At 39.3% G+C, this 25,125-nt stretch overlaps 1 protein-coding gene across 5 annotated transcripts in view; it reads left to right on the top strand.

Annotated features, from left to right (window-relative positions):
- Positions 1–25,125, top strand: part of LOC122614788 (tyrosine-protein phosphatase Lar) — a 118,093-nt gene that overhangs the window by 8,221 nt on the left and 84,747 nt on the right. For all 5 annotated transcript variants that reach the window (XM_043789444.1, XM_043789443.1, XM_043789446.1 and 2 more), the window contains 2 exons: positions 5,959–6,031; positions 16,088–16,369. In XM_043789444.1, the coding sequence (XP_043645379.1) occupies positions 16,273–16,369 (97 nt within the window). In that variant the 5' untranslated portion in view covers positions 5,959–6,031; positions 16,088–16,272. Of the gene's footprint in view, positions 1–5,958; positions 6,032–16,087; positions 16,370–25,125 lie in introns of those variants that run through there.

Below are 25,125 nucleotides of genomic sequence, written 5' to 3'. Positions count from 1 at the left end.
TTGTACTGCCAAAAAACAAGAAGGAAAATTAAGTCCTCGGTAAAAGGCGAAACTTTCTGGTTACGTTTGTAATTTTTCTTGTCATTCGCCTGGCTTTTCCGTCCTTCAGATGTGTTGTTGATGTACAGTTACAAGTTTTCGTATATGTGTGCCATACTTTGTATATGTCAGCATTAAATATTCATGATGCACTCGGTTTAGGGGCAGCTTACATACAGGGGGCACAGGATACAGGATAACATAACATCTTCATACGCAGAAAAGACGGCTGAATTTTTATGCCTAAAGCATTTCGTCTGCAGAATGTTGGCGGTAGTTTATTTATCGTTACACGCTCAGTTACGGCTAATACACACCCACACACTCTCAGTGGGAGATAGAGTCATTTGGCACTGCCATTAATGTAGCCGCTAAGTGGCTATGTCATGCTAGGGCGGTCCAACTCCCCAATATGTATCTATGGATGTATAAAAAAGAACGAAAAACTGAACCGCATTCAAGGGGCCCCAAGATTTCCGGCAGAAAAGGGTGCGTGACTTCTGCCAACTGAGAAAAAACAAGAGAGAACGCTATAGTCGAGTTCCCCGACTATCTGATACCCGTTACTCAGCTAGTGAAAGTGCGAAGGAGTCTTCAGCACTGACAGTTTTTGGCGGTTTGTGGGCGCTAGAGTGGGCGTGGCAAAAAGTTTTTTGGCAAATCGATAGAAATTTACAAGACTAATACAAAAATGAAAAAATATCAAAAAAATTTTCAAAAGTGTGGGCGTAGCAGCTTTGTGCGGTTTGTGGGCGTTAGAGTGGGCGTGGCAAACAGTTTTTTGGCAAATCGTTAGAAATTTATAAGACTAATACAAAAATGAAAAAATATCAAAACATTTTTCAAAAGTGTGGGCGTGGCAGTTTTTGGCGGTTTGTGGGCGTCAGAGTGGGCGTGGCAACATGAATCGACAAACTTGCGCTGCGTCTATGTCCCAGGAGTCAGTATGCTTAATCTCAACTTTCTACCTTTTGTAGTTCCTGAGATCTCGACGTTCATACGGACAGACAGACGGACAGACGGACAGACGGACGGACGGACAGACGGACAGACGGACGGACAGACGGACATGGCCAGATCGACTCGGCTATTGATCCTGATAAAGGATATATATACTTTATATGGTCGGAAACGCTTCCTTCTGCCTGTTACATACTTTTCAACGAATCTAGTATACCCTTTTACTCTACGAGTAACGGGTATAAAAATGACGACTGAGTGGAGGCCCTATGCATTTTTCATAAGCAATTACTAAGCAAACCCAGCGAAAGCGCGTAGGCGGCTTTTAGCCATTTGTCGCTCCCGCGTTGACTTACCAACGTAAAAAATACAAAAATATATAGATATATATTAGATATACAACAATATAGATATATCAAAAAACAGCCAAAACAGTGTGTGAGTTTGCGACCCCTCAAAGTTCAAAGCGATTGACAACCTCCTCTCAAATTCCATCCCATTAAAAGATGATTTCTGTCGTATTACATTGGCGAATGTAATAAGCGTTCTGTTCATTTTTTTTTATTATTAATTTGTGAGGGTTTCTTCTTTGCGTGAATAATAAATTGTTATACTTCGCACTCGTAAACGAGTATAACCCAGGACGGAAAACTCTGGGATCTAAACAAAAATATTTTCAATGAGGAAAGAAATGATAATATTCACTCAAACAGTTGGACTATTTGTTCAAACAACAACTTTGGTTTACCCCTAGCTTTAAGTCCTTGTAGCCAGCATAGATCTGATTGATTCGTCCCTTTCAACTGTCCAACTGTCCAGATAACCAGCAAGTCGTGCAGGACACATTGTGCGAAGTTATCAAGAGGCGCAGCAACACATTGCCAAATTACGACTTGATTATCTCGCCCAGCCATCACTAAACAAAAGGCAACAATTATCTTAATGTCAGGTGCAAGAAATTAATGTCCTGTAAGCACATTTCAACACAATATAACTAACGAAGACTGGGACCATGACTGCGTCTATGAGTATAACGATGTCATCGCACTTAATCTCCGATAAAGGCGTGCGTCCTTTGTCCTCCGTTTCATGTCCTTCCATAGGCGCAGAGCAGCGAGCAGCGAGCAGCAAGTGAACAACGAAATATAGATTAGAGAAAAGGTACCGACAAGTCGCTGCCAGTCTGCCAGTGTGTCCTAGTTCCACTGGCTTCAAATGCCTCAAACCCATTACAAGTCCTTCCTTTATTTTTTGCTACCTTTTCTACGCTTCCTTGTCGTTGGGTGTCATCTATTTGTATTTTTATGTGCTTACTGTCAACGCAATAATTGACTAACATTGTGTTTCCTTTGGGTTAGTAAGCAGTCAGTGCTTCAAGTTGGCCAGGCAGGTGGGTAGCTGTTGACATCTCGGGTAAAAGGAAAAGTAAGTGCCAGGAAACCGGAAAGGTTTTAACTTGCAAAGATGGCTGTCCTTATGGAATTTGAACGTACCAATGCGGCAGTCACTTCCAGCTACTATGAATGGTTTTTCAATACAAGCCACAACGCTTAGGGTTCATGCTCACAAAAACGCAGATACACAATGAGCTTTTTGGAATACGTAGTACTCCGTACTTAAGATTACTTACCTGATTATTGATAGGCTTAATTCGAAGTAGCCTTTAAAATGGATTCGTCTTAATAGTGCTCTGCTTAAGCCCACTAACTCTTTGGCAATACCCTCGGTACCCAATATATTTCTTTCAGACCTTTTATGACTTAAATGCGGGCAAACTTTTAGGCTTTATGCGTTTCCAATGCATTGGGCTGAGGCAATATACAACAGGAATCGGCGAAGCTTTTACGAGCTACGAGCTCACCAGAGAAGTCCACCTGTTCAGCATACAAAACTAGGAATCGTTTCCCTCCTGACTACCCTATCATATACATATCCATACTGGCGACCAATTTCTGGTGCGTGGTGAAACCAATTTCCGTGGCGTAGCACTTACTGCTATTTTGGTAATATGACCATTTTATGGCTCACGCATGTGTAGGCGTTTTGGGAACGAGGAGGTGCTAAAGCTAAACACGTACTACAGGGATACGCAGTCACCAGCGATAGAGGATGGGCAGATGAAATATGTGCACAGCGGCAGCACCTGCTTTTTTAATGAAACAATCTCTGCAAATATGATATTCTGTATCCAAACATGCAAAATATTGTTCAGCGCCTTACAAGAAAGCAGGAACGTCGAAAAGCGCACTCATCATAAAAATAAATAAGCTAGGGCTCATGCTGAGCCTTTTTTCGGAGGACAAGAAACGGTGAAATACCTGTGCTCTACCCAAAAATATGAATAAATAACAAATATTTGCGCTGGCAATAAGTCGAGTTAGAAAGTAAACTGTACTGTACTTTTCAGACAACGAATTCGCTGGAATTTCGATGGACTAAGAACTGTTTTAAAGGTATACTCTACCAAAGAGGGAAAATTTTCATTTACCTAATAACAAGACATCGTAGAAAACTTGGGGAATTCCCGTTTCTCAAATAAGAAGTCAACTGAGAACAAAGCACTTAAAGTCAAAAGACTCCCATTTTTAGTACATCAAAACCTTTGAGTTTGTCGGCTGAATTCTAAAAAAGAACCCATTTACGTAGGTATGTTTTTGTCATTTTAATTTACAAGCATCCACCCAAAAGAAGGAACTTTGTCACTTCTTGTGCTGGCACCCAATACTCGTTTGGGATATTGTATATCAATAATTCAATATTTATTTTCATTTTTCTCGCCATTTTCGGTTTCTTATTTTCAGCTCAGATGAAAGTCGTAACGAGGAAATTTAATCTTTTTTTACGTCGCTTTTTTGTATCTTCACCTCCTGGCAATTCACTTCCTCGTGCTTTTTCCCACTCTCCCAAACAGATACGGCAATATTTTGTGTTTTCGTGGAAGGAGTCCAAACCCAATTAGTTGACGATGGCGACGTTGATATCTGACATCTCAGTAAGGGGAACTGAGTAGACCTCCTTAAACCAGTCACCAATCGAAAATCATAGCCTCAAATTGTACAAAATGTATTTGCCAAATAAAGTTTATATAAATAATGGTCATCTATACTCTTCATTAACTTGGGTTTCCGTTCCTGGAAATGGATAATCAAATGAAGTAATAATGTGAAAGAAAACTATATTGTGTTTTTCATTCTCTGCAAAGGCTGTGGCTTTGCTTTTTTTTTTTTTTTGGTTTTTTAGATGTCCTTTTATTTTTTAATTTGGGTAAATAATGAACATTTGATTCAGGTGTAACTTAATTTTAAATTTAGAAAATGAACCTAACTTGGGCTTGTATTCATCAACATTTTTATAACATACTTTAGTTCAGATGTGCACTAATTTGGAATGTAGATAACTTACATTGCATAGGATTGAATTCATCAACGTTATTAAATAAGACCAAACATAGTGATTACTCTTCATAATTTTTTAGTTTTGTGGAAAAATGGTTGCATATTTTCAATTCTTATCGAAGCTATCTTCCTGTCCATCTGCCTGCCCCCCTACAAATCTATATGGAACGTCGAACATCGAGCGCCTTCCGCCCACCCCACTAATTACAATTTGGAGCCCTGATATTTCTCAAGCTTTTCTCTTTGGTCATTTGCACACTTTACATGGGTCCATGTCTTGTAGTCCCCGAGGAGGACGACATTTGTCTGGTTGTCCACCGATGTGTCCTGCAGCCGTATTATACCGCCCAATGTTTCCGTTTCCTTCTGGGCTCCCCACCCGCTTTTCCAACAAAGCTGTCAACAAATTAACTGTGACGCTTTTGGGGAACCGGACAGGGGGATGGGGTTTTGTGAGGCTCGGATGGGCAACGAAGGATACTGTTTTCAGGGCGATTGGGCTCGACATGCTTGGCATGTTTTGTTGGCCAGTTTTAGGCGGGAATATGTGTCGTAAATTCACCAACACATTTCCCAAAGGGCTCAAAGTGCCAGCTGCCTTTGGTCACAAATATTGAACAATTAGCTCTGCTCCTGGCAAACATTTACTGGTGATTTAAATTCGTCTCCCCTATGCTTTTAGCCGGGGATTTCTTTAAATGACTCCTAATGTATCTCGCTTTTTGTGGTGCCCTCTTATGGAGTTCTAAAGAGCATTTGAGATTCGTTTGTGCCACCTTCGCCTTTGGGTTTGCAATTGCTGGGCTTATAAACGATATATATTTTTTGTATAAATAATTCTGGTACGTGTGGTAATGATGTCGACACGTGACAGGGCGACAAGAACGTAAAGCAAAGGCGCAAAAGGAGCGGACGGAGCGTAAAGGAGACAAAAGGCGCTGAAACCAGATATATTTTTCGGGAATATTTATTATGGCCGCCTGCAAAGGTGTATACATTTGCATGAGGAACTGCCTTGAAGAAGGAGGAAAACCACTGCCTCATGTGGATGTCTCCTTGCGCAAGAGAGTAGCACTGCATAAACAAACAATACATAAATTTTTGAGACCAACTTGGATGTAGGTGGGCTACTTATGCCGAGCACGTTCTGCTGCCTTTTTGATTTTGTCCTGCTGAGCTCCTTGACTATTGTTCTTGGATTTTTTATTTTCGCTATTCGTCGGCTTGACATTGGCTTTGATAATAATAATAATAATAATAATAAGGGCGTATAATAACAATCATTTTGTGAACTCTGAACGGTCTACACCTCAGCTCAAATCCACCCCCGTTTATTAACAAATACGATTCAGCAGTGTATTTTTTATTGACTGTATTTTTTTTTTTTTTTATACAAAATAGCTTTATTTATGGCAATATTTATATTCATCGCAATATTGATAGGTCATCGTCAGCATTATTCTGTGAGGATCTGCAATAATAAAACCATTTGTAAATTAGAACCATAGAACGAGAACCATATATACATTTTTCTAAATATTTTTCTCAACTATTTTGTTTATAGGTGATGCAAACAAAACGAACATTTCTGGAGAGTTAAATGGACAACAAATAAAACAATTACTATGTTTCAACACGTAAGTAAATCTTATAAAGCAATTTAATATTCTGATACTAATATTTGAAGAACTCTTATGTAAATTTATGAATATCACTTGTATAACTGAGACATGCGGCTTACTAATAATATTACTTCATAGTTTACTTCTAAAGTATATATAAAATAAAATAAGTGCAAACGTTTGTTTCTTTGACAAAGAATTGCATATTAATACAGGATATTTCCTAAATTAGAAAAATAAATAAATAAAATAAATAAATAAACAAAAAATCAAGTGATTACCGCGGAATTCATCGTTAGACTAATGATCAAAAGTTATGCTCTATCAATGAAGATACGTTGACATGCTAAAATGAACCCCTCTTCGTTATTTTCATAATGCTGTTCACTTACGATTACAATAAACAGAAATTCTTAATGAATTTTAATCCATTTCTACCCAATAAACACATAGTTTTTATGAAAAACATAAATGGTATTCTTTTAAACGTATGTATTACTTTTATGTATTTACTTTATGTATTTCCTGTTTTAAAGAAAAACTTTTAAAAGAAATGCTACTTTCTATAGTGCATAAACAGAATGTTCTATTAGTTCTTCCCCCTTTTTCGCGTACCATTTCTTGGTGGTTAGTTGGAAAAAAATACTTGGTGGTTAGATTTAACGAGCAAAAGGAGTAACCCTTCCGATAACTATTGAAGGAACATTAGTATTTTTTATATGTCATGCGAAAGTGTTTCTTCTGGCTATCACGATTTCATCTCTTGCTCATTTGTCAGGACTTGTCAAATCCGGTCAACAACATGGCACACCCTGAGTTATTCCCATGGAGTTTATTTTTGCCATTCCTCCTTTTTTCGATTATCAATTCGCATACGTGCCAAGGCAAGCTGGAGAAAGCTTTTCAAGTGTCTAGACTTCTGACAACTATGGAATGAATGCAGTAAACAGTTGCCCAAGAATATTTGCCTTTCACTCAAAGTGTTCAGGGAATGCGGTGCGGAGTGATTTAGATCTGCTCTGAGAAAAGGACGTAGGATGTATCCCGGCTTAATTACTGCGCTTGGTCAGCATGGAGGAGCGGAGAAAGGTGGAGAGAGAGGGGGCAAGGCCCCAATCGAACTGATTTGATTGTGGGCCGGCTCGTTTAATGCAATATTCCCCCTAAAGAAGCCTTTTGTGTGTTGGTGTGTCCCTCGTATGCGGGTCCTTTCAAAAACTTTGCAAACCAGTCAGGGATATCCTTGTCATACAGCTCTCACACACATACAAAGGCAACAAATTAAACTGTTCCTATTTGCAAATGAATTGTGCGTGGCGCAATTTCGCAGAAAACTTTCTAAGGGATAAGGCAGGATAGTAGAGGCGATTGGGATTGCGATGGTTTGCACAGGGCGCACACGTTCCTTCCGCTTGAAATAAAATAAGTAGTATAATACAGAAGGCAACTTTGCCGGCATCGGAATTGAAATGAAAGAAAAGGATTCTTGGGCCACACACAAAGAATAAAGACGGAAAGAAAAAAGACTCTTGTATCTCTGCTGATATCTCTTTGTGCGTGTCTCTGTCTTATGTGTGTGTTGGTGGACGACTTTGGGTTCTGGTGTCCTGCCTCGCAGAAACTTTTTGTGAGGGCCCAGGACCTTTCTGGCGCTTCTACGCTCAATTGCTGGTGGTTAGCCGAGCTGGTCTGCGTGTTCTGGTCGCCAGTCAATTGAAAATGAAATTGGTAAAAGTTAGCAGAAACGGGAACACAGCCAGAACCAGAACCCAAAACCGAAAACTCTTCTCCTGGCGTGTCAGTGTGTGTGTGTGTGTGTGTGTATGTGTGTTGGGGCATCTGTTCTTTTAAGCTGGATGATTTCGGGGGAATGCAGGGCAACGTGCGGACAAGCATGCATAATGAGGCCCACGATCCTTTCACCTGGATGCGGGTTACCCCTACAAATTAATACTAAAGAGACGCGTAAAAGTATGCAATGGCAAGCAGCAGGGAACTACGTGCCTGCTGCATGGTCCTTTATCCTCGGAGCTCTTGTCTTATTTTTATTAATACTTCCCGCTATTTTACTCTTTGATCGTAAACAAAAAGTACAAAAATTATCCTTTTTGACGCATTTTTTGTCAATGGTCACGTCCCTTTGTTTGGAATTTTTATGGATTCCAGTTTTGAGTGCATTTGCTTGTTGCGTTCACAACGCACATTCCCCTCTAGTTGGTTTGCTTTGTCATTTTACGATTTATCAGCCAACGATTTGGCTCACACACTTTGTAACACTGTGTGACAGATTGTTGAAGATTAGGCTTGGTGGAGTGGAGTCTCAAAGAATTTCGTGTCAGAAGGGATTAGCAAGTCGGGGGTTTTAGTGTGAAAAAATGTGTAAAGTTCGCATTATGGAGGAACTTATTCAAAAATATTCAACTAGTTAAAAAAATGTCTTTAATCCCACAATTTAAAAAGAAATTGTGACGTAATTATTTAGTTTAGTGTATTCGAATAGTGTAATCGGGTCTTATTATTTGTGCAAATTCTCATTTGTAATTTGACCTTTAAAAAATAAAAAATCTTTATGCAACATTAATAACTGATTAGTTGTATTTTTTTTTTTTTTTTAACTAAACTATAGCCAAACGGAGCTTGTCTCGGGTCCTGAAACCTCTGTTGGTTCTAAATCGGTTTTTTTTAAAGCTAATTTTCAAATGTGTGATTGTCAAACGAAATGTATAAAAGCAAATGTAATACAAACGAAATGTATAAAAGCAAATGTATTCTTAATTCATTTTAAATTTGTATATATAAGATTAAAAATTGAGTCAACGTGTACTTACTTTTTGTAAAAAAGGGAATTCAACAAATTGATTAATCAGTCATCATTGCAAAAAGTTACTTTGTCACGACTTTTTTTCTGCATATCATATCAAAAACATCTGGAAATTTAAGAAGAAAATATCTTTCGTTAAAAAAAGAATCTTAAAGTTTTTATATGTAGGTCAAAATATAAAACTATTTTGACAGACACTTGTGTTTATGCTAAAAACCTAATTCTGTTTGTTTTTACCATTTGTCTCATTTGGTTTGCTTTTGATAACTAGCAATTTAAAAAATTTGTTTAACATTTTTAATTGAAACTTTTTTGACCTGGAATAGGATTTGCATGCAATTGTATTTTTTTCTGTTTTTACCATGTCTGCTTACTTTTGAAAATATATTTGATATCGAACTTTATATACAGAATTTAATTTTAGTTTTTGCGGGTTTTTTTCTGCCATGCGAATATATTTAAATGTACCCCTTAAACTGACGGTCCTTGATCCAAATAAATGGTTACAAGTTAATTGTTCGCCAAAAGTAAAAACAAACAGTGGTTTTGTCCGAAATAATTAAAATTTTTTTGTAGTTCTAGCATTCTGTTTGCCATGCTTCGAACGTAATTTTAGTTGTAAATGGAAATTGTGTTCTTTCTAACGAGAATTTCTGTTTGTTCTCATTTGTCAACGGTCCTAAAAAATCACTATTATAAAGATCCAAAAGTCCAGAGGTATGCAGTAAGATATTTCCACTCTAACTGTATATTCTTATGCAATTAATATTAATAAATCTTTGTGACATAATGAGAAACACATTAATGTGTGCCTTGTTTATACAGACTTTTCTTAATTTAATTATCTTGATTTTTATGCTGATCACACACTGACTGCACTTATTGTGTTGATTTTTATTGAGTATTTCGTAGCCCCTTTACTTCGGTGGCATTATTGGCAAACGCACTCACAGAAAGAGAAATCGCACATAAAATTTTATTATGACACGCCAACCACTCCTGCACCTCCCCAATTGTTTCACGTTAAAACCGCATAAAAGTAATAAGGGAGTGGAAAACGTAACGAAAAAGAGATAATTTCTTTGTGGCGGGATACTCACATGAGCAACAAATGCACTTCATCGTTGGATCCTCCGTTTTCTTGGTCTTTTTTGTTGTCATTTCCCAGTTTTTCCCACGGCGACTGCTGTGTCGTTTACATATCGTTTTTTGGCCCTCATCTCCTTTTTCTGGGCCACGTCGCGCTGTCTAAACGATTTACGACACTTTTGCCAACTGCCTCACGCACACACTTGCAATATTGTTTGTTTGTAAGTTTGTGTGGGTTGAGCGGGGGCGACTGTCTGTGATATTAGCATGGAACGAACACACACACATACAGATGCAGGAACAGGAGTTAACTTGGCCAAAAGGCACACGTTCGTTTTTATTATGTTAAATGTCTCCTGGGGCAGGAACATCAGCATCTGCGAGTTGTTTCCATCTGTTTGGTTGCTGTCTCCCCCTTCGCCTTTCTCCCTTCCTGTTGCCTTCTGACTTTTGCTAACTGTCACTGGGCTTGTTACATTTCACATTCACTTAGACTGCAGGATTAAAGCTGGAGCGCGCCAAAAATCAGGAATATCCAGGAAAATTAGCACAGGCCGTTTCTCGCCTTTTCCTGCTCGGAACTGTTCTAGTTCGTCTTCCTCCGAAATGTCCAGCGAGTACGTCCTTTCAGCCGATTTCAGCATTCTGCCCGCCGCTCCAGTTGAAACTGACGACTGGCGAACGACGGTCAAAGTCAATGGCGGGCTTTTCGTGGACGCGATTTGCTTTTCACCTTCGTCGATGGGCTCGGTTTTCAAAACCCGAAACCTTCCGATTCACCCACGTCGAAAGCTCATTTACCCATCTCACCGGGCTCTCTTCGAGCTAGTTATTGCTGAGAAGGACTGAGTTTCCTAATCGCTTTTGCTTTTCTCTTTGGTCTCATTCTCTAGGCCTCAAAGGACTCGAAACTCGAAGTTGAGTAAGTCTGTTTTGTTGCCTTTGAGCATTTCAAATGATTTTAAAATTAACAGTTCTCATACAAGTCTGTGCTCTTAGGATCTGCAATTTGAGTCCTTTATAGTTGAGCTAAAAATGAAAGTGTCAAGATAAAAGTGAGCACTTAATTCAAAGAGAAACTTAGCGGCTTTGGCAGAACAGCACTCAGTAATTGTCTCAATGTTAAATAAATGAATTATTTTCATTTTGGTAAAGCAGTGAAGCGAATTGCGGTTTCCAAAAAGGCATTTATTAAAATAGGCATTTTTAAATGAACTAATAAATCAATTTTAAAATGTTTTAAAGACAATCTATAATTTTGCAAACTAATTTTTAAAATAATAATCCTATTTTTTTGTAAGCCCTTTTAGTTTATTTGAGAATCGTTAAGGGCAAGAGTTATTTTATCAAATTTAAAACTCAAAGCTTCATTTCCCTTTTAAACTCTGCACAACTGAGCTACTTTCGAATGATAAGTAACATCACTCCAATTGTTGTGCTCTTAACATTTCCCTGAATTGTTGGCCTGTTTAGCTGAGTTTTGAGTAAATCTCACTTTTGAGTGGCCGTCCTGCAGTGTTTCTCTTCCGTCTCTCTCAACTTCGGCTGGCGATTTCAGCGATTTTCTCGGCTTTTCCGCTCTCCGGGAAAACCCACCACACAGCACTCGGTCGGCGCATCCTCGGGCTCGCAGAAGGACTCTTCGGGTCGAGTGGCGACTCACAAACGCACACACTGAACGCGAGGGAAAACACGAGCACCGCTGCTAGGAGCCTTAGCCAATCGTAAAAGTTTTGTACGTATTTAGTACAATTTCGGGATTTGGCAGGATGTAACGAGCGTGTAAGAAACAGAGCGCGTCCTTCTCAACCGTGTGTGTGCGATAATCGGGCAACAAGCAGCGCGACATCAAATTGTATATTACACAAAATTCGCAAAAAATCCAACGAATCGATTGAATCCAATATCAAGTGATATAACAAAGGTCGTACTCGGTTATAATGAAATAGCAAAGATCCACAGCATTTGGTAATCCCGGCAAAGTGATTTTAGCCAAGTTAACCAAAAACCAATTCGTCGAAGTCCTCGGCTTGCCTCGGTTCAACCCCCTTCAGCCCCTTCTCCATTATCTGGTTGTTGCCACTGTACTCGTATGTGCACTTGTTTTTCTGAGCGTGTTTTGCCGCAAGCCGGCTAAAAAATTATTTCTATAATTACACCACCCACGTTGCGGGCGAAGAACTTCCGCGAAACATAATTACCGAAGAACAACTGTAGAAGCTGATAATACCTGGCGGATAAATCGGTAAAATCTAAAGAACACATTGGAAATTATCAGAATCTTTGTGTGTGTGCGTGTGACCTGAACATCCTTATGAATAACGATATATATGGACTTTATACTTATCGTTTGGGCCCTGCTAATAAGAAACGGCAATCCTGTGCCGCTGTTCGAGATGGAGATTGAATCGATTGCCCAGGGAGAAGAAAATCCTTCCATCCTTGCCTTAGTAATAGTGTCGTTTCCTTTACTTGTCCTTTTATGTTTACCTACTTTTTCCTTTTGTGCTCCCTAGTTTCGTCGTGGTTTGGTTAAGTTTGCTCGCACACAATTGAAAATTCAATTGATTTACAAAATGAAGTTTACTGGTTGGGACGACAGATACTTTTTATCTATTTTCATTTGCAGTTTTACGAGCGAGTAGCTCTTTTTTCGGCCCGCTCCTTTCGGCCTTAAAGCGAAACCGTTGGCAATTTTTCACAGTTCTTTTTCGATTGAGGTCCTGGAGGGGTTTCCTGCAGTTTGGTGCGAAAATAACGCTGCGTCCTGGAAGGATTGTTGTGGCTGATGTTTTCGCTGGCTTCCGATTCGGGTGTGCCGAGTGTGTGTTTGTGATTTGAGCGGCCTAAAATCGTTTTAGGACCAGCTGCGAAGTGATTTTCAGCTATGGAGAAAAAAGGACTGCAGTTTGTGTGTGTGTCTGTGTGGTGAGAGTGGGTCTTCAGATTGACATAGTTATGTCCTCAGCAAGTAATGGGGAGTCCTTGGCATGAGCACAAGAAAATTTAAGTTTGGCCGGGTCTTGTAAAGCTAATCTGACTTAGCTTTACATAGCTTTATATAGGTTGCTTTAAAGCTAAAATGTTGAGTAAAGTTTACCACAGTTTTTAAAACATTGTTTTTTTTTTATATTTTTCAAGTCGGCTCTTTTTTAGGGCCTTTGCTCTATTCTCTTGTATACAATATTATTTTTGAGTAAATTCTAAATAAAACTTATAAAGTAAATATTCTGAAAAAGCCTTTCTAAATATTTCGACAAGTATTTAATATTTTCGTTGAAGAAACTCGTACAACACAACTCAACCTAAAATGTCTTTCACCACTTGCCTCAAGGAACTTTCCTCGTTTTGGTGTCAAGTGTTTTTATTAGAAGCAGAAGCAGAAAGGAAAAATTGCCGACGAAGGGGCGAAGTAAATTTTTTTCTTTCATTCCTTTTTCTAACTTGAAATGAGGTTTGAAACCAAAATAATACGCATACGCCATGTAAACCGAATACCTAAAATAGACTTCACAAGTGGTGCGGGCTATTTTCGTTGGCAGAAACAATCGGAAATTGTAGGATCTGATTGTTAACAACTATAGGATATTTTATGGCTTGCATTAGCCTAATTGAAATTATATCGCTTGATACATCATTCACAGGTCTCTAGTAGGGCTTGAGGTTAATTAGGTGCTGACCAAGCTCAAATTACTATGCAACTTGTTTATTATATTAACGTGTGGATGGTTCTAATGAATGAAAACAAGAGATAGATAGATGGACTGATATTAATGAATGCGGGTGCTTCATTTGCATTCCTCACCGAGACGACCTTCCACTCCCATTAGCCCTATAGTCAGTTGAAGCCAGGGGAAAAGCACTTCGATGGGCCTCTTCTGTCTGTTCAAACCGCGTTTCACCATTCGTTCGCATGCCATGGTTGGCTATATAGAGGCGGCTGATCGGCCACGCCCACTCTTCTTTTTCCCGGTTGTTGTTGACGTTTACAATTTGGTGTTGAAAACTTCAGCTGGAAATTGGGTAATACTCATGATGATGGCGTTGGTTGGATGACTGCAGCAATCCTGCATTAAGTACCCTCCTGTGTCTGGATGTCTGTGGATGTGTGAGTTTGTGTGAGTTTGTGTGTGTGTGTGTGTGTGAACGCGAAGGGGGTTTGCAACAAAGAAATTTTAATTTATATAGAATGAGTTTGTGGGCGGCAGTACCTCCATTTTCCACCCTCTCCCCTTTTTGGCTGCAGTCGTCGACATTCCGATGTTCGTGTTCTGTACTCACAGTGCTTTCACTCGCACATGCAGACCGAAAAAAATCCAATTATTTTAAAACTTTTGACAACTGCAACAACAAGGCGTTGCAAGGCTATGAAAACAATAAGAAACTGACTGAACAGCCAGAGGCAACAAAAACAATATATGTATGTAGGGGAAAGCCGAAAGTCCGCAAAAAATCAAGCAGAAAAATGAGTGTGAGTGGCTGAAAGGGTTGCCAGCCATTATAACTTCACTTGAAAAGTTTAATTGATTTTTACAAGTGCATATATACGGAGATGGACGCACACACATACGTACATATGGCACGGACCTACCTGCAGTCGTGATTTTCGTGATTTCCCTTTCTCCGTGCTAGCTAAGTGGGTCTATAACTTGGTGTAAACAAAGTAGATGCAAGGGGCTTACTGGGGGAAGAAAAGAAATCAAAAGTAACATTGCCCCATGAACCAAGGTGCAAATTCGTTAGGCTCTTCCAATTGGCTTGGCTTTTATAGTTTGTTCAATTCTTGCCTGACTTTTCGGTATTTTCCTTTCCTTATTTCACTTGGCTTCTACACCTGACTTTTTAATTGCTGCTGAGTGTGCTCCTGCTACTGTAATTATTGGGGTTTCCTTTGAGGGATTTGCTTTTAGGTGATTGCCTTAATGAGTCCTTTACTCATAGTAGGCAAAGCAGTTGAACCAATGAAATCTACTGCGATTAACTTTGCTCGCAGCAAATCTGTAATTTAGTTTTCGAATTTACAGTCAATTCGAAGACATCTTTAATTGAAATTTTTTTCTTTATTTAAAGCTAGTTTGTGACTCATTAATTGTTTTTCCTCTGTTTTTAATTATATTCATATTTCTTTAAAGGAAATGCAATATCCTTTAATTGACCTTTAATTGCCGGAAAACAAGTTTTTTATATTTGGTTTATGGATAATAATTGTTTATTTTTAGATAAATTGTTTATTTGCAGACATGAATTTCCCATCAAAAATAATTTGCAAAGTATGTTTATTCGGACATTTTTGAGTATTCCAAAGAAAATTTTTAAATTTTAAATCACCTAAATAGCTTTCCAATTTTATTTGCCTTTGTTTGGGGCGGGAGTGTATGTTAAAAACGTATTTACACACAACACACAAAGGTCTCTGACAATATAAGCCAGGTCGACTGACTTTTATCCTTAACAATTGTTTTTCCTCCTGCTTCCTTCTTATGTGTATCCTTTTTTGCAGGAATACCAAATACCGAACGGCACACAGAACTGAATCACAGCAAAAATATATAAATCAATAAGATAAAGAATGAACTGCATATCTCAGATTATATTTTAGATATATGTAAATGAAGTAAACATAAGAGTTCTTTAAGTATTAGGTTCAGACTTATTCAGGTAAATGTATTCTGGTCAGATAAGTAACAACAGCTTCCCTCCACATGGTAACCATATATCGATGAATCGACGACTGCAATAAACCTTGCAATTGGAACTGCGACTCCCAAATTCCGATTATGTCGACAACAATCAATTTGTGTTATTTGCAACGACAACACCTTCTACAAATGAATGCGACGTGACGACAACAACTGCATATATTTATAACGCATACGACATGTTGCTGCCATGCTAATAATGATGATGACATCGCATTTACTAACACATCTTGTAATATCCGATGATTTTCGGCTTTCGAAAATGTATTTAACGAACGATTGAAACACTCACATTATATCTACGACTATAAACCAACATTAAATCAACAATAATCACCAAACACACGCACTCCCGACACACAAAATACACACAAACCCTACACTGTACCGAAAACCCCACTTGCAACAACCGTTGACGTTGGTTTTTCCTATCGACTTTGAATTTTCAATTGGCACCTGCAGCAAAAGCTTAAGTGCCATTTGGCGAGTGAGTGAGTCCGTCAGCCAACGAGTAAGTCTGACAGTGACATAGCCTGTGTGTAAATAAAAAAAATAGCATTTAAAATTATTAAAAACCCCATTGTTGTTGTTGTTGTTACCAACTGGCGACATCCCCTTGATACTTCCGGCGAAAACATAGCGAAATAATGGGTCTGCAGATAACAGCAGCCAGTCCGATTGCAGCTCTCAGCCTGTTAGTGTTGTCCTTGCTCACCTGGACCCCCACAATCGTGGATGCAGCCCGTAAGTATTAGGCTAGAACTCGAATAGAACCGCGCATATTATGCTAAGAACTCATTTAATGGACTTTTTTTTGCCATACTACGCCGCCACTTTACACGCAAGTTAGCATAAGTTTACGTTAAGTTGCGCTCTTAATTTCAAACATTCTTGCCAGCGAGCTCAACTTTCAAGTGGAGTTGAGTTTACTTGGATTTTAGCCAAAGTTGGAGGGGCCCGAGTGCTAAAATTAACTTAAAGGAGCATAACGTTTATGCGGCGCAAGCATTTGAAAATTAAAGAAAAGAATTTTAATCAATTGAAGCTCAAATTAGCCAGCGGAAAGTTGCAGAAGCAAGTAGAACATTTTTAATTAGCAGAAATGGGGTAGGATGTCGATGCTCCAGCCAATATTACTATAGCATAAACCCACTAATCTGTAGCTTATTTAAATATTAATAAATAAGAACAAAGTAATAATTTAGAAATTTTAAATAGTGGAAGTTTTTAAAGCTAGCTCGTTAGTCTTGACACAACACGTTTTCAGAGGTAAGCTGTTGTAGAAAGTAGAAAGTGCCTGTACCTCACATTCTTAAAGAACCGAATTAGATAAACATTCCTGCTAATTAGTGCTCATAAAATTGCATTTCTTTTGGCTCTGCATACATTTCGCATTCAATTACCAATTCCATCCAACCCAGTCCGCCCGACTGGAAACCGTTTTCGTCACCTCAGAGAAAGGAGAAACAAATAACAATCAAAGTGTTGACATTTGCAGAATTGCAGTCAAATGTGGCTCATATTTTGTGACAAGGCCTTTTGTGCAAGTGGAAGTGGAAGTGGAAGTGTCGAGTCTGACTTATACCTCCTGGCGCAATCCACTCGCCGTGGCACTTACTTTTCATAGGCGCTTCATTTCATTTTGAGGGGTTTTCGGGGAACCCCAGAGACTACGGTATATGGTAGATATGGTAGATGGGTGGGGCCGGGCGGTACGAGGAGCGATAAACAAGCTGCAGGGGCACTGGGAGAGTCAGAAAAACAGGCAGCACAAACACTGCACATCCTGATGTATTTGGCCGGGTTTTGTTGCCTTTTTATTTGTTGTCCTTACCGGGTAGCTGATGCTTTTGCTGTACTTGCCGCTTTTGCCTGGTTAGCCTGCAGTTTGCAGTTTGCAGTTTGTCGCACCTCTTTTTGTGTATGTGGCATTAAATTGAAATTTATGCGGCACTTTGCCGCGTGAAATGTTTGTACAACTCGTTGCGGGTTGCGGCTTGCTGCTGTTTTTTTTTAACCCCCTCCATGTTTTTTTTTTTTTTTTTTTTTTTTTTTTTTTTTGTGGGTTTTGCTTCTCTGCCGAAGCTCTTCGGGCGTTGACAGACCGACAAACTGTTGGACAGCAGCGGCAGCAGCAGCATTGCAGGGGAAAGTATCTAAAAACATATGCAAAACTGTTTGCTGTTTGCCATGTAAATGGTTTTTGGGCCGTATCTCGTCTCTTCCGGCCTTTTTTGCTGGCACCACACCAGCCCGGCTCGAAGGACCACCCACTTTCGACCAGCTAATTTGTCGTTTGTTGGAAATTATGACACAAAAGCCCCGCTCAACAATTGCCGACTTAACTCAACTGTGTCCAGCTTCGAAATATATTTCACGCAAAGGGAACTCATTTTGCTTTGGTTTTTTGCAACAAGTTTTAATTAATTTGCGCAACTCCGGGCGCCAATGCTCCAATCTCTTGCTTTCCTTTCCTTTCATTCCACCCATCAGTGGCAAAAAAGATGGAGGAGCAAAAAGTTGATGCTACGATAATTTGAAAAGTTTTCGTTTAGACAGCGAGAGCGGCCAAAAAAAAATAATACACGGGAATGTGGAACAGCAAATGTCAGAAGGCCTGGGAAAATCGCTCCCTAAACTAAAGGCGCCGGGCACTAAACTAAATATGCGTACACCCATATAGGAGTATAGCCCATATTAAGCCGCAAATAAATGCCGGAACCATAATTAACATATAGCAAAAGTTTTACCTCATCCTTCGTCGAAAAGCCGCAAGTTGAACTACGCGAGGGCGGAAAAGTGTCTGGATGAAATATGGTTAAAGTCGATTTTGCGCCTGTGTTTGCTTTTGTGGGGGAAAGTAATCCGAAATTGATAACTTTCGGCTTGATGGAATTTGCCAAGCGAAAGGTAATTAAACAGTAGACGCGAGAGTAATCGGTTGGGTGGGAAAATTCCAGGGCAGGCGATCACAAATCAACTCCAAACTTTTCCAATGAATATATGTTTCTACTCTTTCAGAAGTCGTCTGTGTGCTCAGCGCCTAATACTAAAGTAACATGACATTTAAAAACAAGAATCATTTAAAATAAAATTGTATTAGGCATCCAATTTAAACATTTTAAACATTTAAACATTTCTTTTAATATTATCAGTTACAAATAGGTTGGCAGCGTAAATTCTAAGATATGAAGATTATCTTTTCTAGCTCTGAGAACGCTCATCATTTGTTTATTCCTAACAGTTGGACAAATGGGCAACACAAACGCGTGTGTAACTTGCCACGCCGCATATCATTATATTAGCAAATATTTCAGGATTCGCATATATCTGAGTTCTTCAAGAGTAATAATGACCGGGCATTTATCACACTTTTTCGCGTTGCTAGTCGACGGACAAGTGACCAGCTAAAGTGGCTCTAAAATTTCAGTGCCCAAATGAGTGGAGGACCCACCTCCCACTTAGTGGGCTACAAGAAAGCAAAAAATAACCGAGAACATCGTAATGAAAGAAAGATAAATAAATGTTGGCAACAACAAAGAGCAAAGCGCCATAAATCTAAATAACAAATTTTTACGAGAAACGAGGCCATAAATAAGATGTTTCTTGCGGCCTAGCGAAAAATAGTGTGGACCTTCGAAGGGGGACTCCCGAAATGTTTTGGTTCGGACCATTCACCATTCTCCATTCACCGTTCCACATTTCCCATTTCCCAAAGGTTGTCTCCGGCCAAGCGGCAACAATTCACCAGAGTTCTGTTAATTTAATATTATTACTTTTCATTACAACGAGGCCTCCGCCTTCTTTCCCTATTTCCCCAAAACGCTGTTAGTTTTTTATTTATATGTTTTGGGGCAAGGACAGGGGGATTGCTACCCCAAAATGTCAACACATTAATGCGAGTGGAGACTGACGGTTTGAGATAAATCAACATTTATCTGCGGCCGTTGCTGACAATTGAAAATGACCGTTTATATCTTCTGGCTAATTACGGCCTATTAAAGGCCCTAAATGTGTTTTTGGCAAACGGCCAAAATGTATCAATGCTGAAAGAAAAACCACTGTTGGCATTTTAATGGCAATTCCTAAAGAAATCAAAAATAACTATATAAAAATTTATATAAATTTCTTTACTATTTTATTAGGCAATCTATTAAATATTTTAAATTAATTGAATTTAGACTTATGCTACATTAGATTCCCGTTGCCAAATTGTCTTTGTTTAAGTCCTTTAAACATTATGTTCTACGAATGCAATGCGCTTCGCTTTTAAGTGTCCCAGGGACAATTGTGGTATATTACCACTTCCGCTGGCCACTTTAATTAGAAAAAATGTTAATTTAATGCTTGGCTGAACCCCCAGTTGACTGGTCTGGGTGAATCGGTGTGTTTTCGGCGAATTCCATTTGTTTTCACTGGTTTCCTGGCTGACGGCGCTGGAAAGTGTGTCACAGCAGCCACGGCCATGAATACTTATACAGATAGTTACACTCACAACACGATGACAATTGTTTGCCCATATGTCCCAGTCATATTTTCGACAAGCCACAAAAAACGGCAAAAAGGAAATTATGGAAGCGGCAGGCGAAAAACTGAACATTTTGCGCGAACACTGCTCATGTAAATGGCGAAAATAAAAGTTTGGCCGGCCGAGTGTGGGCTAAATGATTCATGAGTCATGTGAGTGCGGGCCGCATTTGCGGAGATTGAAGACTGCGAATGTGAGTGAGTGTGTTTGCCCTGGGAGAAAAGTGCTTAGCTCGTAATTTTTGTTAGCACTACGTGCAAATAAGGCCACTGAGGCCGCGGTTTTGGCCCTTTTTTTCGCCGTGCTAACTGGGCTTTCTCCGCCTGGCTTTCTCCTATACTCCCACAGCAACAATTTGAGTGCATTTTATTGTAGTTGTGAGTGTGCTGGCTGCGCATGAATATTGCAGCTGATGAGCCCCTGAGCAATGGCAAAAAGGGTCAAAACTTTTAATTAATGTTTATGGCTGCACTGCGGTACAGAGTCTCTCGCAAGCCTTTTAAGTTAAAATTTATAAAACCATTCTATTTTTTCTATTCGCCCTCATATTTCGACTTTGTCCTGGCTTCTGAAGAAGACCACACCCCTTGTTGAAATTTAATTAGTATTTTTGAAAAATATTTTAATTGATTTAAAGCTCGTTAAGCGATTAAGGAGTGTTAGGCGACCAAATAAAATATTCAAGGCATAATTTGTGGGGTGTTGAGCGCGGCGAAAGAAAACAATATTCGATCAATACTTATAATGATACTTATAATGATGTGTCATCCAAAAAGAATTTAAGAAACGATTTTTACTATCATATTATACCCTATTAAATGATACACTACAGATATTATTTGAAATGAATTATACACATTTTTAATGCGAACAACTCTTAAACTCTACCTTTCCCTAGGGAAATTGAGTGTGATATCGCCAGGTAATTAAATTAAATTTGCGACTCACAGCCCTTAAAGAGAATTGGTAGCACAGTTTTAGGCAAACAATCGTTCCGGTGGCAATCTTAACTCATCTCTCCGCTCTTTCCCATATTTGGCCTAGACATGCGTGTATTTTCCTCAATTTGGTGTTGTTTTTTTGGACTTTCTTTCCGCACGCAGGGGAATAATTACAAAATTTATGAGCACGACAAGGGGCGTGGTCGGTCTAATAATTGTCAATGGGGGGTTGGGGGTGGAGGTCCTGCGGGGAGGGTTTTGGAGCTCGTAAAACTGAAGTAGTTGTAGTTATGGCTGTTATTGTTGCCGGCGCTGTTTGCTGGCTGCTGATTTGCATGTTGTTCGTTTCATTTTTGGGGCTTGGTTTGGTTTAACTTGGGCTTTTTTATGGGGCACACGCCAAGGGGTTAAACCGGCACGCGCTGGAAAATCTAGAATTTTGTTTTCCTTCTGTTTTCTTTTTTTTTTTTTCCTTTGCCTTTTGGTTTAATGTAATGTGCATTTTAATGTCATTATTTCTGCGTGGCTTTAAGTTGCAAACGGGTAAATAAAAGGAGGAGGGCAAGCCGCCAATGCAAATTGTGTGCACGAAAGACCAAGAAAACAAATTATACCGAAAAGCAGAGAAAGCGGACAATGTTGGGGTAAAAGTAAGCTATTTTTGCGTGGCACATAAAAGCGGCAGCAACAAGGGCGCCACAACCACCTTGCCACACTTTCGATCTCTTTTGGTCAGACAAAGCAACAGCATTGTCGCTTTTGTGTTGCATAGTTGACATTGTTGGATTTCCACAAAAGGTGTAGTCAAGTCGAGCATGCCAGGGGTTCAGATGGGTGTTCCTGGGATGGTTTTGGATGCCAGGACGGTTGGCTGGCAGGATTGTAGGATGGATGGGTGTATGGGAGCGACCACAAAGCACACACCAACTGACACTTGCCTACACCGGGCTTTACATTTGATTTGCTTTCGCCTTAGTGGGATATTTGTTCTACGCATACTCAGTCACAAGAAGAAAAAACAGAAAAATGTTGAGAAGGGGCACTGAAGAGGCGGCGCTACAAAAATACCCAGTCAAGGCAAGAAGATGTCCTGCTGTCCTTCTGCTGTCAGGTGCGTAGCTGGGGTATATGCATTCCAGGGGTATTCGCAGTCGGATTGGGGAATCCCCGCGGGAGTGGGCGGTATTCAAAGCGAAAATTAATAAGATAAAAGGCCTCAGTCTAGGAATGATTGTTTAATATCACAAGAATATCAATAAAAATGCATTAATTTAATAACCCCAACAACATTATTGTAAAAAATATTGTTTACCTTTTGTTTTATGTTTTGAAACGCGAATTTTTTACACGATTTTGTATATCAAAGGAAGGAACAAAATAGATTTTGCTTCGCCATCTACTAAAACTAAATCCCCTTTTGGGTGCGCCCCTGGTCGAGGGTATGTGTGCATTCAACTGCAGCTACAACAAAGCCGTTAGACAATTGCGACAGTTCATCTTCACACCTCATTGCTCTGGCAAGGTGGCTCAAAGAAGCGAGTGGCAAAGAATGAAAGCAGAGAAAAGAAATCACTAAAGGACTTACCTCTTCCTTGGCCACTTGCAGAGCACATAAAAAAGCTTGCATAGTTTGTTTTTAGTGGCATTTTCCTTCATTCCGCTTTCCCTTATGCGTTTTTCTGTGCCTTTCTCCACTGCAGGACCTTAAAACTTAATAGGGATTGCCAGAAATTTAAAAAACCAACTCTGCTAAAGGCTGAATATATCGCTTGAGTGCAAGGAAAATGTCTGCTTTTATGCAGATTCACATTGCCAATGATTGTAATGATTATGATTAATGATGTATTTTGGGGAAAGGCTAAACTTTAACTGATTTTCAAGTCTGCTCGATTTCAGACAAAATCTCCAACCACTTTTCTCTCACCTCAATCTTCCGCTTTGACACTCCATACACTTTGAGTTAACTACTTGGGGGAGAAGCGCCTCTAAGTTTTCTTCTTTTTATTTTGAAGTATTTTTTCACAATGCGCAAGCCATGCGAAGTTTTCAATTGTTAAAACTTTGCACTTGAGCGATTTTTGTGTAGCATATTTTTTGGCATATTTGCGCGCTTGTATGTACCAAGCACTTTGCAAAGAAAACTTTTCAATGTGGTAAACACACGCAGCACACATGCAGAACTATTAAAAGCCAGCAGCAGCAGCCGAGAGTAAAATGCATAAATAATGTAGACAAGAGGGAAAAATAAAGCAGGAAAGCCGCACGGGAAAAGGAAAATATTTGCTCCTAGAAGCCAGGAAGCCGAATATGCAATACACTCGGGACAGGAATTTTCCCAAAATATTGGTTGACAATTAGACATTTTGTGAAACAGGCTACGGAAATTGAATTAAAAAATATTCGGTCATGTCAAATGTAATTTCTTAGTGGAATTTATAAAACGATATGCAGCAAATACTAACGGGTGTTTTTTTTAGAGGTATAGAACTTTAAATTGCAATAAAACAACGATGGATTATTCGATTGACATGAATTTTATTGACATGAAAGATAATCTTGTGGCATTACATTTTAAATATGATTCTGGATATGACGCACGGCTGGCTCGATGTAGTCAATTGGACGTCAATTTGCAATGACTTTTCCAACATATTTGGCCGTATATCGCAATAACGGCGAATGTTGTCTTCCAAATGGTTTAGCGTTTGTGGCTTATCCGCATAGACCAATGACTTTACATAGCCCCACAAAAAGTAGTCTAGCGGTGTTAAATCACAAGATCTTGGAGGCCAATTCACAGGTCCAAAACGTGAAATTAGGCGGTCACCAAACGTGTCTTTCAATAAATCGATTGTGGCACGAGCTGTGTGACACGTTGCGCCGTCTTGTTGGAACCACAGCTCCTGGACATTATGGTCGTTCAATTCAGGAATGAAAAAGTTAGTAATCATGGCTCTATACCGATCACCATTGACTGTAACGTTCTGGCCATCATCGTTTTTGAAGAAGTACGGACCAATGATTCCACCAGCCCATACAGCGCACCAAACAGTCAGTTTTTCTGGATGTAACGGTGTTTCGACATACACTTGAGGATTAGCTTCACTCCAAATGCGGCAGTTTTGTTTGTTGACGTAGCCATTCAACCAGACGATGGACGATTTTGTCGACGATAAAATGGACGTAGTGCGCGATACGTATTCCGCACAGAACCATTATTTTCGAAATAAAATTGCACTATTTGCAAGCGTTGTTCAGGCGTGAGTCTATTCATGACGAATTGCCAAACCAAACTGAGAATAAATCACTTGACAGCTGTTAAATCGGTCGCCATCTTGAACAGTAATGCCAACTTAAAGTTCTATACCTCTAAAAAAAACACCCGTTATGTTAGGCTGAAAAATTTAATTGAATTCTAAGAATTCCGTAGTAAACGTACAGAAGCTTTGAAGCTTGTGTAATCATAAACTCAATATAATATAATATTGAACGGCAGTCAGACATTTATTAAGCGTAACTAGTACAAATATTTACCAATGAAAATTGAATATTAAAGTGAATATAATACAATTGTGGGTGTTCATTTATTATTTACGAGAAAATGATAGAAATTGTATTATCAATAACTGTACGCTAAACATCTAAAACATCGTGCCAAATATGTGTTTTTGGTATTAGAAAATCATAAAAAGAACCCAAAGAAATTTGAATAGCTGACAGTTTTGTCTTATCCTTTGGTACTATTTTTTGCGCAGTTTTCCCACACATTATGGGAAACTTTCTACTATAACGCACTGATAAAGCTCTACATCTTGGAGTATATATACGGCGGATATATATATATATATATATGAGTGTGGGGTAGCTGTGGGTGGTGGTCCTCTAACTCAACGCTAACAAGCGGAGCAGAGTTCTCGGGTATTCTGGCCGAAATGGCGTGGCTTGCTGGCGTGTTGGGTGGATGGGTGGATGGGTTGGTTGGGGGGCGGAGGAGGGGTGCGTGTTTGCAGCGCGTTTTGAGTTACCTTTTG

Source organism: Drosophila teissieri, chromosome 2R (genome assembly GCF_016746235.2).
Source record: "Drosophila teissieri strain GT53w chromosome 2R, Prin_Dtei_1.1, whole genome shotgun sequence".
Taxonomy (NCBI): Eukaryota; Metazoa; Arthropoda; class Insecta; order Diptera; family Drosophilidae; genus Drosophila; species Drosophila teissieri.
Note: the sequence above shows the minus strand (reverse complement) of the source record. Positions and strands in the feature narration are given on the sequence as shown.